Below are 15,809 nucleotides of genomic sequence, written 5' to 3'. Positions count from 1 at the left end.
AGTTCGTTTTTACTCCACAGCAGGCCAGACCCTGCCTGGGGCTCTGCGAGAAAAGCACCTCCAGCAATCTGGGAGAGACTGCAACAGGGAGAGAGGAGCTAGGTGGGACATGGTCCCCAGCTGCAGCTTTACAGCCTCCTTTGGAGGAGGCAGAGATGAGGTACAGCAGGTGAGATGGAGTGCAAACTGCTGCTACTGTGGGAAGGCAACTGGAAGGAGTTGCATAAACACCATGGAGAAAAGAGAGCGCTCTAAATCTGTACCAGAGCTCCATGGATGGTGAGTGATGCAGCTGTTGGCTTATAAATTTTGGCGTGGCTTATGTGTCCCACAACACACCGCTCCCAGGATTTGCATGCCTATCAAAAGATGCCCAGAAGACTTCAAGGGCATAAACTAGGTGCCTTGGACATTTAGGCATATCCAACCTTAGTCACCAGCAGGGGAAAGTTCTGACGGCAAAACTTTTGGGTCTTGGAACCCACAGTGGGTTTTAGGCAATGGAAAGGCCTGAAGAATCATAGAGAGTGAACCCATAATACCTCTGTTGGGCAGAACAGCTGCGTAGGCAGCCCAAAATTTCATTGGCCTTTTGGATACCATGTTGTGTTAACCTCTGTCAGGACTGGTTATGACTTTTCATTTGTATTAGCTGTTCATTCCCATGCAGACTAAATGCAAAGAAACATGACCTTAATTTACATTAAAGTAAGCGTAGAACTCTGATGCGTAGAACTCTGATGTGCTATCATGTTATATCCAGATGTACAAGCAGTGATGCAGCACACGTGCAGACAATATGCTGACACTCAGGTGAACTGAGTACACAAGTAACTCAGGCCCTGTCATGTTCATCTTAATTGAATCTCGGTTTCTTCCCAGCATACAGGGTAAGATTTATAGATAATTCTCCCCAGATACATGTGCTTGTACTGCTAAAAATAAACCTTGTTTTAGCTCATTTTTTAATCTCTTGAGCTGTTTTCATACTTTTCCTCTGCCTCTGTATGGTATCTGGCACTTGTCTCAGTTTAAAAGCCAAAGCAAGTCTTATCCAGTGAGCTGCCTCTTCTGGATCATTAATGAGGATAATAAATATGGCTGGTTCCTATATCAGTCCTTTATTAGTAGTTACGATTAGCTTGCTTGTGGTCTTTCAGCCAATTCCAACTTTACAATGTCCCCATCCAAGCCAGCATGAATTAAGTTTTCACGGAAGATTATCTTTGACACTGCATCAAAAGCCCTATTCAAATGTAAACAGGGTATTGGCTACTGCTCTTTCATCAGCCACTAATTTTATAATTCTGTTATTTACAACAAGTGATCTTGTTTGTCTCGCAAGACTTCTTGATTCTTCTAAGTCATGCTGCTTTATATGCATAGTTCTGTTATGCAGATATTTATGAGGCATGTGACATCTAGAAGTATGTCTAAATATTTGCTGCTGAGGAACAATGTGGCTACCTACGAAATTAGTTAAATGAGGTAAATGACACAACAGCAGCATTCACAGGCTAACAGAAGCATAAATTAGTCACTTTAAAGTAGCACCAGCATTGCTTTCAAGCAAAGGTAATTCTGGAGAACTCCATGCTGGCATCGTGCCACTTTTACTTTGCGTGATGATCTGCAATTTGTGCCATGCCAATAAGCCACTGAATAGAAATATCAACTTAAGCTACGAGAAGAATGCTGACAACGTAATGCAGGAAAACCAGATGAAGGTGATCGAGTCCTCTGAGTCATCTGAATTTTCCCCTACTCTTAGACTGTGGTAGCAGTCTGATGTAGTAAAAATCCTGATGATCTGTATGTGGCTCCTAGATCCTCCCAGGCACATCGACAAAGACAGTTCTGAAGCAAAAGACAGTAACAAAAGAGTTTCCAGTGGCATACAGTGCCGTTAGCATTGCCTGGAAATACGCCCACAATTCCAAATACAATTCAAGTCATACTTCAGTTACAGACAGTCACTTATAATTCAATACTGCCACATTTCAAGGGCAGAGTAAGAGTCATGGGATTAATTTGAGGAAGTGTGGCATACTGCGCTCTTTAAAATGTAGCTTACTTGGTAAATAATGGGATCACCATCTGTACTTTCCTCCTGGTGAAAAGATTGCCATTTGGTACTATAATAAAATTAGGAAAGTGTTATCAATCTTCCCTTTGCACTACTTATTCTCAGTTGTGACTGTATAAACCAAGCATGCTTTGGGAAAAAGAGACTGCTGTGCCCAAAGGCGCAGTTCAGAAAGAGTTCAAACTTCACACAGAAAGGAGGAAGAGGAGCAAGAACCATGAGACAAATCATACCACAGCCACCACCAGTAAACAAACATCCACTACACTTAGCCATTACCTTGCATTTGAAGATCTCAAAGTGCTGTATAACTAACTAACAGGGATTACTATTACCTCACGCTACAGATTACACTGTGTTGTCACTGCCCCGGGAGCACTCAATGCCATGCTTCTCTTTTGCTGGATTTCTCATTTTACACAACTGTTCTCTGCAGCCCTACAGGAGTGGCCTGGTTTTGGGGAAAGAGGCAAATGGAGCAGGAACGACTGCAATTTATGGGAGTTACATTTAATTTTTCTGGCCCTCCATGGGTGCTTTTCATGTATTAACTCAGGGACTGTTCAGTCTGGAGAAGAGAAGGCTCAGGGGAGATTTTATCAGCGTGTATAAACACCTGATGGGAGACAGCAGAGAAGAGGGAGCCAGGCTCTTCTCAGCAATGCCCAGTGACAGAAAATTCTACTTAAAGAGAAAGTTTTTTTACTGTGAGGGTGGCCCAACAGGAACAGGATGCCCAGGGAGGTCATAGAGTGGAGATATTCAAAACCAAGTGGACACAGCCCCAAGCAATCTGCTTTTGTGGACCCCACTCTGAGCAGGGGGCTGGACCAGAAGTTCTCCAGAGGTGACCTCCAGCCTTGGCCATGCTTTGACTGTACGACTGAACCAAATCCAAATGTAAGTGCGTATGTCGATCCACTGTTCAGACAGATGGTGTGGATTTTACTCCTCTAGAGGTCTTTAAGTTCAACTCTTGATTTTGACTCAGCTTACCTGTGTGTTTTTTTAAAAATTTACCTCACAATATTTGTTTTACCAAAATAAGCTAGCAGTCCCATACTGCTTAGAGAACAAAATCAAAATAGGACTGTCCTAGTTTTGGCTGGGGTAGAGTTAATTTTCTTTCTAGTAGCTGGTATAGTGTTATGTCTTGGATTCAGTATGAGAAGAATGTTGATAACACACGGATGTTTTCAGTTATTGCCAAGTAGTGTTTAGTGTAAAGTCAAGGATTTTTCAGCGTCTGATGCCCAGCCAGCGAGAAGGCTGGAGGGGCACAAGAAGTTGGGAGGGGACACAGCCAGGGCAGCTGACCCAAGCTGGCCAAAGGGGTATTCCATACCGTGTGACGTCATGCCCAGTATATAAACTGGGGGGAGTGGGGGTGGGCGGATTGCTGCTCAGGGACTAACTGGGCACCGGCAGCGAGTGGTGAGCAATTGCATTGTGCATCGCTTGTTTTGTATATTACAATCCTTTTATTATTATTGTCATTTTATTATTGTTATTACTATCATTATTAGTTTCTTCCTTTCTGTTCTATTAAACTGTTCTTATCTCAACCCTCGAGTTTTACCTTTTTCCTTTTGATTCTCTCCCCCATCCCACTGGATGGGGGGGAGTGAGTGAGCAGCTGCATGGTGCTTAGTTGCTGGCTGGGGTTAAACCATGACAAGGACAAATGCATTCATACTATAACTCTGTCTACATTTTGTCTTCTGGATGTGCAGCAGTTATATAAGCATTATTCCCAGGTATTTTTGCTGGCATAATAAAAAATGCGTATGTATGAAAATGGCAGCCTTGCATAAGAAAGCTCATGATTGATTCAGCTCTGCAAGACCAAGAACAAACAAATCAATATTTATTTAAAGAAGCTGAAGAAGTTTGTTTTGCTGTTCTACTATTAAGAGTTTTCCCTGAGTTCATATTTGTCCAACTTATGTCTGATTAAATTTAAACAGCTACATGTGGAATGTGTATCTTGGGGTCCATTGCTATTATAACTGTAATTTTGACTAATTAATCACTGGCTTAGCCTTAGAAAACTGAAACAATTAAGTATAACATTAGCCATTTCACAGATGGCAAGTAGAAATACCTAGAGATCAGGAGTTAGCTTTACAAAGGGATGAAAAACCTTAGTGAAAATGGCACGCTTAAAGTCCTGTGAACATCTATGGCAAGGCTGATGCTTCCAACCCCTGGCTGCAATTTACTGCAAGACAATCTTTGCTTTTGTTAGGACAGTTCTCGTAGGTCAAAAAATCCACATTTGGTGATGGTGGATGAAGCTATAAGAAACTTCTACAAAAATAAAAGGATAGATTTCCATTGACTCATGCTGCTGGTGAATGCAAGAATACATAAAATGGCCCTCACTGAAGGTGACAGAACTAGGGAGAGAGACAACACCGAGCTTTATCTTTACATTAGCAACAAAAGTAAATCACAAGAACAGACTAAGTTTAACCTCCAGACACTTCTTCAGATTTCACTTATTCCTTGATTTCTAATGTGGACAAAATAATTGACTTAATATGGTCCTCTCAAATCTATTGTTCCAACTGTACTTCCACAAAGGAACCCTATCACTTCACAGATGTCCCCTGAATATACAATGGCACATCTGGTGTTACAACATAGAATAACATATTCCCAGTTTTATTCAGGGAACAAAGGAAAGGAGATTCTTTAGTTGGCATTAATGAAACAAAGCTCCTTCAGTTGAAGAAGCTTCTCATTTTGCATACCACAGCACAGCTTCTGCGATTCAATGATTGTCTTTGTATGACCCCTACCTACTTCACTTGTTCAGAGGCTTTTCCTAATGAATACCTGTCCATGTAGCAGTGGCCCATTAAAAGACTGCTGGATAACAGCAGGTCATGAGCTGATGTGAGTCAGTGTCACATGGGTGTGAGATGCAAACACCTTACTGAGCTGTATAAATAGAAACAAGACCTGGAAGAAACACAATGTTATCTCTCTGCTCAATTAGAAAAGCCTGTGCTAGAATCGTGTGTCCAACTTATGGCACTCTACAGGAAAGGCTGGAGAGAGTCTGGCAGAGTGTAATGGGAACAACTAGAGATGTAGAAAACACGACACACATGGGAAGATTGGAAGGATTAGGATTGTTTGTTTACAACGAGAAAAGATTAAGGGTAGAAACTATAACAGTCTTGAAATGTATGAAGAGCTTCTGTAAAGAGGAACAGAATTTCTCACTATTTCTCAATGGACAGGGCAAGGAGTATCAGGCTTAAATTACGGCAAGATTCAGATCAGTCATTAGGCTAGACTTTCTAATAGGGAAGTGTCTCAGACAGCCAGGGCAGACTGCAGATCCTCCATCAGTGGGTGGTAGGAAGAGCACGTTAGAGAGAGGCTGCCAGGGATGACACAGGCACAGGTACACCTGCCTTCGGGCTAGACCGTAGCCTGAATTACCTTTAAAGCTCCCTACCAGTTCTTTGATTCTGGTAGGGATATCCCCTGGTTGTCAGGACTGAGTGGACAAACTGCAGAACACTGCCAGTATGGAACATACAATACCCACCATTTTCCAGTTCTGCACTCACCCACCAGTGGAGAGTTGCTTTGTCCTGTGCAGCTTCTAGCCCCAGGCCCACACTTAAGAGCAGCTTCCATTTCCTTGACAATGAAATCTACATTTGACCAGTACATCCCCAGCTTACAATGGTCAATTACATTAACATTGTACCAATGAGGGAATAGAAGTATTCTGTGAAGAAAAAGATTAGCCACACAAAATAACTAAATGCCTTGGACAGCTAGAAGGTATATTTATCTGCCGCATTTCCCCCTCCTCCTGTTATTCAGTGCTGACATCCATTCCATCTCACTCATGATCCACTGTTCTTCAACAAGAGATATTAAGCCATTAAAATGAGGAATTCATTTGATTTGCTGCAAAAACAGATTTATGGCTCTGCTCTCAGACATCAAAATATACCAAGCTGAGAAACACCAAATGACTCAGCAACAGCTTCGACTGCTATTAAGATACTTCTTGATCATGTTTGCCTAAAATGAAATAACTATTTCAATTATTTTGCCTTGCTACTCCTAGAAATATTAATCAGCTCACTAACTATCACTTGAAAATAATCCTACAACATAGATAAGAAATAATTGTTTTTGACTGGGTATTTTCATTGAGCCCTATTGTAATGGAGTGGACAGAAGGTTACGCAACATCACTTGGTGCTTAATCTCATGCTTGTCAGTGGTCAAAGAACTGCATGACAGACACAGATAAAGAGGCATTTTGATACACTGTCTTATTAAAAATGGTGACCTGATTGCATATATTGAATATTGATTTTTTAAAAAGGGGGTGGAATAGAGAAGTTGGCTGACAAACAAAACTCCCATTTACAGCAAATGCCTTGCACCATGCTGTGATGGGATGCTCCTGCAGCAGCAGAGCAGGACCATGGGACTTTTACCCATTTTAATTGCCTCCCTGATGCTCTCTACAGAGCCACCTCTACTGCTTGGAGGTGAGGCTCAAGACAGCAGTTTACTGTCTGAGTAAACTGCTCTGCAGTCTTTATACAGCCTGTCAATAGGGTGGTAGGTTGATTTTAAGACTGTTCAGCTGAATTAACAGAGAGAAGTAGGGTCTATTGATTTAATGGAGGAGAGAGGAAAGAAGAGGATGATTTCTATATTTGGTCCCTGCTAGTTGTGGTGCATAGCTGTGCTATGATTTACGTACCAAGTCTAATGTTCTTACGATATGTATTAAATGACTATGGAGAAACTTAAGACTTAATTTTATCCCTCCATTTCAGTGCTGTAAAGCGCTGAGGATGTTATACTTTCATTGGTAATTGTTGTTAGCCTCGTGCTCTTTTCTTCCTGTCAGGAGCAGCTCAGTCTTTCACATTTCTGCTTCTTTAGCCTGTTCCAAAGTAAGGTTTACTAACAGCATTACCATTTAGGTTACATACTAATTTATAGTATTATATGCATGTAATAGGAAAATGTCAGTGTCAAAAGAAGTACGGCAATGTTCATGAAAATGCTCATATTTGCTTCTAGACATCAAGTAGTTACCTCAGTTATTGCTTAGAGAAAGAAAATATGGAATATAAGACATAATGTTGTGCTCTGAATTTGCAAGCACTGAATGTGATGACAGCTATTTTTGTAAGTGTATGAGCCTATGCAAAGAGAATACAGTGACAGAAGAGTGACAAACAAAAAACAAGCAGACAAAAATAGTAATTTTCCTCAACGAAAGGTAGTTTACTCCTCTGCCCACTCCCTCAACCATCTTCTCCCTGTCTCTACTCTTCTGTTGAACTTTTATCTTCTTCTAAATTGAATACATTAGCCATCAGATCCACACCAGTTTGCCAGAAAACCTGATTTTCATTTTAAATCTCCCCTGCTGCAGGGTCTAAGTTATTTCTTCCCTTTTCTCCTTCATCTTTGAATTCTGCTACTCCTTTGCAGCGTTCCATTTTTATATTTTTGCTGGTAACTTATTCTTTTGCTTTTTTATTGGTTCTTTCTTCCTCCTCTCTGTTCAGCCTCCGTCAAATGCCTTTCTTCTCTATGCCTGCCTGTTTCTCTGCCTCCACACACTCCACCATATATGCACATTCTACACATGCACTCCTTCATTCTGCTATGTCACCCAGTGTTAACTGTGAGTTAACACAGTTAACTGTGGCCTTTGGTCCTTTGTGAGAACTCTGCCAAAAAATCACTATTAGCCTTTGTCATGGAGGAAAACATAAATGTCAAATATAGCCACCTGTAGAAACACGGTACTGTAATAAAGTTCTTTGATGTATGTATAAAATATAACACACAAAAATCTGAAAACCTAAGGCAATAGATTTAAGAAACTCCTTGCACTGTGCCACCAAACTGACCACAAGTAACTGATGCTGTGAAGAACAGTAGCTTCCACCCAAGCCCTGCGCCTCTCTGCTGGAGAGATTCCCTGCTTCTCTGCTTCAAATGCTCTGACGGCTCTGGATGCTTCCAGAGATTCAGTCACCAGATACGCTCCACAGGTCCAAAGAACTGCTCAGCACCTTTTCCACAAAAAGCCCTCCTTCTGATTTCCGCATTTTGTTCCACAGCTCTCATCTTCAAGCCTGGGGCAGCACACTCTGCTCTGCAGAGTACAGAGACCTCTGCTTCTAGCTAGGCTCCGTGGTGATGATGAGGAAGATGACTGAACTGACAAGGTTTAAGAGTTAACTTCCAGTATGTGAAATGTAAAGGAGTTTGAAGAAGGACGGGAAAGTAGAGATCTATTTTGGATACAAGAGATGCCTCTGGATAAACACTTTTTTTTTTTTTTTTTGTTAAAAACTGGTATTATAACATCAGTATTACTGCTTGGGCTGCTTTTTCAGCAAAAAGATGCTTCTGCATAGACAAACATTCTTCCAACAGCACAAAGCGGTACAGAGATATGACACTGCTTTTGTACAAAACTGTCTTTTTAGAAGACGATGGCAGATTAATACCACTCTTCAGCTATAAGCGGTTGAAATCTGTATTTCTGCAACAGAATATATAATGCATGTAGCTAAACTTCTGTCAATCAAACCTCCAGTCCTGGCAGGATTCACACCAAACCCTCTGTACCACAGTGCTTTTTTACTGGCTGTTAAATAGTACACTTGAAATTCAACACTTTCAACCCCAAATTTTCTACTTTAACTCTACAACTGGATATTCAGTGTCCACTATGTTGAACTGAATCCAGGTGGCCATTTTCAAGATGTCACCATCTCAGAATTTGAAGGCTGTTTAAAATAAAAAAAGATTCGTGCTGCCCTGCTGAAGGGAAACAGAGAAATTCTGAAATGTAGACCCAAACTATTTCAGAATGCTTTCTAAAAAAATCTGGATGCAAATAATTCGTGTTGTTTCACTGTTTACTTTAGAAAACTCCTATTTTCAACTCCTGGTTTAAATTAACCAATTTAAGCAAATTAATGCAAAATCTAGCCCCTGTGTGTGGTTTGGGAAATCATGGCTAGAGGAATGTACATTTAAAAGAGGCAGGCTAGGATCAAAAGCTTTTTATCTTTACTGTTATCTCATTTTAATCCTCTGTGGCAAAAAACGACATCCTGGCTGCGTAGTGGCCTGTGTAAAATGAAATAATGAAATCAGTACAGCTCCAGCTAGCACCACGCTATTTGACATTTCAACCACCGTAACGTTTCAGATAAGCTGGCAAATTCTTCCACAGAGAGAAAGGACTTCAATGGGCACAGAGAAGGAATGAAATCTCACCTCAAAGGACAACGCTTCCCTTTCAGGGGCAGGTGAGATTAAAAGTCTTAACATGGGGACTCTGCGCTACAGCACTTGGAGGTACATCTCTTCTGCAGGTATTTTGCAGATCTCCCTTTCTAAGATCAGTCCATTGAGTGTCTTTCATAAACACTATGTTCAGCATTAATACATTTCCACTCCACTTTAAAGAGCTGCAAATTAACATGTTCTAGGCAGCATTCAGGAAGCTCCTTCCTCTCACACTTTCTGAATTTTTTTCTAAGAGATTGAAAAAAAACCACCAAAAAATGTGGAGCAAAGTAGCTTACAATAGTCTTTAAACACTAGCTGGAGGGAAGACTCTAAGGAACAAGTAATAGCATCTAGAGTTGTCTGAGGAGTTGAAACAATGTTTTCATTCATTTGTATCTTCTCTCCCAAAATATTATGAAATACACTGGCTGGACCTATCAGGTCCCATGCACTGCACATCAGTCTGTTCCACTGTCTTTTAAAGCCAGTCCTGCCTCACACTTCCCTTGCTGTGGCACCCAGGTCCCCAACATCGCACAGTAGTGCTATTTTTGTTTTCCACGCACGAGGTGAAGTTGGTCAGCTTGATTTACAGTCTTGGGAGGTCCAAGAGAAAAGAGACTATGGTGCTAAGACAGCAGCCAGGATAAGTACAGTTTTTAGCAGGGCCCTACACTTAACGGAGTCCTTCTAGAAAGACCATTGCCCTTTCTGGGCATCCCATAACAGAGTAACATCAGAATTGTGCCCTCCCTGTGACGGGACAACAACCTCATAAACACACCAAATCATGACATCGCATTTGTTGGAAAGGGAAGTGGAGATGCCCCTCTGCCACAGAGACAGAAAGCTTAACTGTACAGTGGCATGAAAGAGCTTGAGGTCTCTGCAGGCTCTCAAGACTCACTCCAGTGCCTCAGCCCACAAGGGAACTGGTTTGGCCGTGTTGCTGGCATAGTGTGCTGGTTCAGCTGGTCACCACCGCAACAGCAGGCAAGGGTCTCTTACGGTGTCCCCAGTGTCTTTCAAAACTACAGTCTCTAATGAAATCACAGCATCAGGCAGTCATGCAAAATGCTGCCCTGCCTTCTACGTGGTACACTGCTACCTGTCGCTGTCTTTGCTGCTGCAACCCAGAGCTAGTGGAAGTCAGTCAAGCCCATCAGCTCAGTCAGTTATTAAAAGCAAACCTGAGCTGTGCTAAAAGGCGGTAACAACTTAGCAGATGGTGATGCAAGAAGCCACTTGAACTTCTGTACCTTTTCCTCTGTCATCTGACGGTTACACTGCCAGAAGGAAGTGCAACTACCGAGACACACCATGCTCCATCAACCACGAAATGAGACAGAAACATCACTGAGAAAAAATGAGGAGAGGATAAAATGCCATCTGAACAGGGGGATGGGACCACCATTTTAAAGGTGTCTTACTACTACTGTTTGCACAAGCAAATAGAGACTGAGCGAAGAGAATTAAAAGCAGGACTGACAGATTTCGCCAAGAACACATAATGAACCAACACTACAAGCATCAGGAAAAGAGGTAGCCAAAGAAGACAGAACAGAAACAAAATTTCCCCCGAACAGTGAAAACACAGCAGTTAAGGACAGCTAAAGCACATACACCTTATTTATATGTACCCTATACAAATGACACATAGTTTCTGCCAAAACAGTATTTTACCCATCTCTGCCTGGGAAGCAGCGACTACAGTGTAATGGAAATTAAAGAAAGGATGAAAACAAACATCTTTTCTAATGCACAGTGCATCATGAAAGTCAGACCCTGTTAAGCGTTGACTGTTGAAGTAATCCTTACTCATGCAAAAACTCTCAATTAATTCATCAGGGAAAAATGCTGCAATAGCCTAAAACTCTGAAAACCAGCTGAATGCAAATGACTTCTTCACATGAGGTCAATGATGTTCAACTGCCTGGATCCTTCAGGACTGTCCACTAACTTTCTGAAGAATATGCGAAGCTTTAAAACACCGAGACTCTTCAGCAAGAAACTGAAGCATCAGGGCACAGCAGCTGAGCTAAACTGGTGTTTACTGAAATAAAGCAGTCTCCTTCCTTCCCTGCTCGGAAAAGACAAAAAACGAACGTAAAACATAAATTGTAAAATTTGGTCAAAAAGCCTTTCTTTAAAGGCTTCTTGTATATAGGTCACCATTTGACTTCTTCAGAGGAAAAAACAACCATACGGGCAGCAGCGGCTCTATTTCAATGCAAGGAATGGATTTCACTTTGTGCTGGAAATGTTTGTACAGCGTCCTCAAAAAAAGAACGTGGCAAACAAGAAAATATACTGCAATGAGCCATGTAAGGCTGTGCACAATCAAATTACAGGAGGTAGCATTTTCCAGTGGTTCGAATCATAAGACGTTGCTTCTATTCTGGGATGTACCTGGCTTCCCGTTTGTTTGACCTTGGGTAATAGATGACATACACTCTCTCTGGGCATCCCTTTCTTCACTTGTAAAAAGATGCAGGGTCTAATCTGGCAATGTACGAATTACAGTAATTCTGTATTAGGATGGGAACATTTGTCAAAAGACCCAATTTTGCTCAAGCATGAGTACACATAGACTAGAAATCACTATCATTTTCCTCATCAAGGAGCAAAATATTTTAATTAAAAGTTATAGGTTTTGTTAAAATTTAAAATTAATGTTGGTTTTATTAATACTTAACAGTTTAGATTATTTTGATTTATTTCTTGCACTACAGATTTAAAATTACAATGTGGTGACAGAATAAATAATACTATGGAAGGATGTTAGCCTACCGATTAAAACATCAGCAAGGGGACACAGAGTATCTTTTATTGGCAAAATAAATCCCTCTATGATTGTACTTAACCCACCTGCTAAATTGATTCCACAATAACTGCATACCTGTGCTCATCTGTGGGGATGTTTAACTCTTTACAGCGACATAAGGTATAATTATTCAGCAAGCAAGCAAACAGAGAGGAGAGCTTTCCCCTTTCTCACGCTGCCCGTCAGAGGTGATTGCACCTAGTCTCCAAACTGTTCAGCGATTGCTCTCAAGGACGTCAGATAAATGGATGAAGGAATTAAATGAAGCAAGAGAGTCCAGGGTGCTGCCTCATTCAGCTGGTATGTCACGACACCATCATAGGCACTGGCAGGGGTACTAGACACACTCACCCAGTGCAAACTGAATTAATAGGCATGGTTATTCCTTTGTGAGGAACCATCCCCTCAGCCTGGCACTGCTGCACAGGACTGTGATGCGTCTACAAAACTTTCCTCTCACAGAAAATGCTGTCAGAATGAAAAGTTTGGTTATGTTATGGTTACAAATAACATAACCATTACTATGGGTAAGATTGTCAGACAATCCTATGCAAAGAAACAGCACGTATAGTACGCTACTTTAAATGCTTAGTGCTGTAAGAATTTTTGTTCAAGGTAATCAAAACATTCAACTGACTTCACATTCTTGTTGCCTTCTCTGGATACCCTGGAGCCTCCCGAGTCCTCCATTAAATGAACTTCCTTGGACTCTGATTGCAGTGACTGGTATTGGATGGGGCAGAGCCACTTGGTTTTACATCATTTATTTACTTGTAATAGTTGCTTCCTCTCGCAGGAGGAAAGAAAGCCAGAAGCATATGAACTTGCAAATCAATGATTAACAGAGGAAACACAGATTGGACCTGACAAGAAGACAGGAACAAAAATCTAACAAATGCCTGCTCAGACACTGCACTGACCACTTAGTAACAAACACCACAGCAAACAGAATCAGTTGCATTAATTCTTACACTGTAGTCAGTGGAAGCTCTGAATTGTCAGCGCTGACAATGACAATATCCTAGGGTGATGTCCCGACTACTGAAACCAACAGCACACTGAACCATCATCACATCTCAAGCTTCCAGAAAAAAACAGCTCCCGTTCATGAAGAGCACCAAAATTCGTGGCCAGATTTCCAAAGGACCACCAGCTTTTCTGTATGCTGGGGTTAGCAAGACCAAGCGCCTCTGAAAAATCTTGCTTGCAAATTCTGGCACAGCACCACTTATCATTATAAGGTTCCTTGCTCTGTTTTGCCCAACACTACTCCTTTTTCCCACCCGCTTCATTTTACTGAAATATTCTTGAAAAGCCCGGGGTGTCTCCCGCCAAATAATTCACCACCTGGCAACCAACAGCGGATGCTCTCGGCGTGCCGGGGGAGCGACCCGCAGCGGGATGCAGGGCCCTGCTCCCGGCGGCGGGACCGCATCCCGCACGCCCCGTGTCCCTGCACTCCCTCTTCCAAAAGACGCATCTTTGAGTTCAGGGGAGGAGCGCTGCGGAGAAACAGCTACGAGAGAAACAGAGAAGAAAAAAACCACACACACACACACACACCGGGGGGGGGGGGGGGGGCGGCTCTTCCCGAAGCGTGCCCAAAAAGCGCAAGATTTTTTTTTTTTTTTTTTCTTCTTGGTTTGTTTTTGGTGGGAGCCCCGGCGCATCCCCCTCCAGCCAGGCACTGCCCCGCCTCGGCGCCAGCCCGAGGGACCGCCGCCGGCCCCGACGGCGGGGCCGCTGTCCCGTCCCCCCAACCCTCCCCGGGGGTGACCCGCCGCCCGCCGGCCCTTACCTCCATGCCCAGCCGCTGCTTCAGCACCAGGGCGGCGCACAGGTAGCCGGCGCGTCCGACGAAGAGCTCGTCGGAGCCGCACTCGAGGAAGGAGAGCGGGGCGCAGACCTCGCTCAGCTCCCGGAACTTGCCCAGCGGGCGGGCGAAATCGGGCAACCCCAGGGCTCGGTAGACCAGGGCCGCCACCGCGTACACCCCGGCGCCGCCCAGCAGGAAGGCGGCGCGGGTGTCGGCGTCGGCCTCGCCGCCGCCCTCCTGGTAGCGCAGGCAGGCGTCCACGACGCGGCGGGCCGCCCGCAGGTAGGCCTCCCGCGACGGCGCGAAGAGCGGGCACTCCGCGACGTGGTAGAGCATGTAGGCCACGCCGGCCACGCCGCCGTACAGCCCGCCCTGGCAGCCGCGGGGGCCGCCCAGGGGCGGCAGCTCCCTCAGGATCCGCTCGATGGTGGCCGTCACCAACGGCACCGCCGCCTCCCTGTCCGGCGCCGCCGCCGGGCTGCCCGGGTAGTCATCGAAGCGGTTGGCGAAGCAGCGCTGGTTCTCCATGCCGCCGCCGGCGAGGCGCGGCGCAGCGGGGAGCGGCGGGAGGGAGCGAGCGAGCGAGCGAGCGAGCGGGGAGCTGCCGGGGGAGGAGGCGGGGGGAGCGGGGAGGAGGGAGCGCGGCGGAGGCGGGAGGCAGCGGGAGAGGCGGGAAGGGGGCGCCCCCACAGACGCCCGGCGGCCCGCGGGGAGGGGGCGCGGCGCTCACCCTGAGGGGCGGCGGGGCGAGGCGGCGAACCGCCGAGCCGGGGAGCGGGGGGGGCGAGACCGGCCGGTGGCCCGGGTCCCCCCCCTCAGCGCCCCTCGGGGGGCGGTGAGCCGTGGAAGAGGTGGCCGTGACTGAGCCGCGTTTCCAGACCGCTGAGACGGGTCGTGGCGGGGGGGGGGAGGCGGCCGGCCCGGTTCTGGTGTGCGGCTCGTCCTGCCGGGGCGGGGGGGGGGTTCTTCGTTCCCTCATCGAAGGCGCTGCCTGGCTGGGGAGCAGCCCGAGCCGAAGGATGTAGCCGAATGGGAAGGAGGGCAGCCCGAGGACAGTCTGCAGGGAAAGCTAAGCAGGTCCCCGGCAGACCCGCAAAGGCGCAAGGCCATCTTTGGCCCCCTCATGAATGAGCCAGGCAGAGCTTGTGAGGAACGGAAAATTTAGGTCACTGAGTAGATCCCTAGTTGAAAAAAATAAAAAAAACAAAGAAGGAAAATCTTGAAGCAGGTAGTAAGAGCAACTCTTACATGACACAAATGCACAGTTGTCACATCTTCCCCTGACGGTGTGAACTTGTGCAGCGTAAGTCAATTTATCACCAAAGATCCGTGACTTACGGTCACCTGGTGGTCTCTGGTACTTTCTGTGGAGATGCAGCCTCCATAATTGAGGGACTCCCCCAAGGAAGGTGGAAAGAGCAGCTTGCTGGGGGCTCCGGCCGGTAGCCAGCAGCTGGCACAGCAGCAGCAAGAGCCAAAGGACGTTGAAAGACCTTTCTAGAGTTGTGGCTGGCTTCTCTCTGCTTCGTGCTGCCTGCTTGTTTCAGCCCTCTTTCTGCCTCCCCCTCAAAGGACCTTCAACTCCGTGCAGCTCCTTAGTTGCACTTCCACACGCATTTTTTGTTTGAACTCACCTGTTCTTTCTCTTTCCTTCCTTTTTGGGGAGTTTAGGATCTGCTCAGAGACACTTGTTTCCACCCTCTTTATTTTCTACACTTTCCTTCAGTGCATTTTTTGCCATGTTTATGTACATTCCAGATACCACC

The 15,809-nt window shown here is 44.9% G+C and overlaps 1 protein-coding gene across 1 annotated transcript in view; it reads right to left on the bottom strand.

Annotated features, from left to right (window-relative positions):
• Positions 1 to 14,571, bottom strand: part of LANCL3 (LanC like family member 3) — a 32,996-nt gene extending 18,425 nt beyond the window's left edge. Inside the window, exon 1 of the mRNA XM_075034683.1 lies at positions 14,026 to 14,571. Within this exon, the coding sequence (XP_074890784.1) occupies positions 14,026 to 14,571 (546 nt within the window). The remainder of the gene's footprint in view (positions 1 to 14,025) is intronic.
• Between the last annotated feature and the right edge of the window lie 1,238 nt (positions 14,572 to 15,809).

Source organism: Buteo buteo, chromosome 8 (assembly GCF_964188355.1).
Source record: "Buteo buteo chromosome 8, bButBut1.hap1.1, whole genome shotgun sequence".
Classification (NCBI taxonomy): domain Eukaryota; kingdom Metazoa; phylum Chordata; class Aves; order Accipitriformes; family Accipitridae; genus Buteo; species Buteo buteo.
The sequence above is the reverse complement of the archived record's forward strand: the minus strand, read 5'-3'. Positions and strand labels throughout refer to the sequence as shown.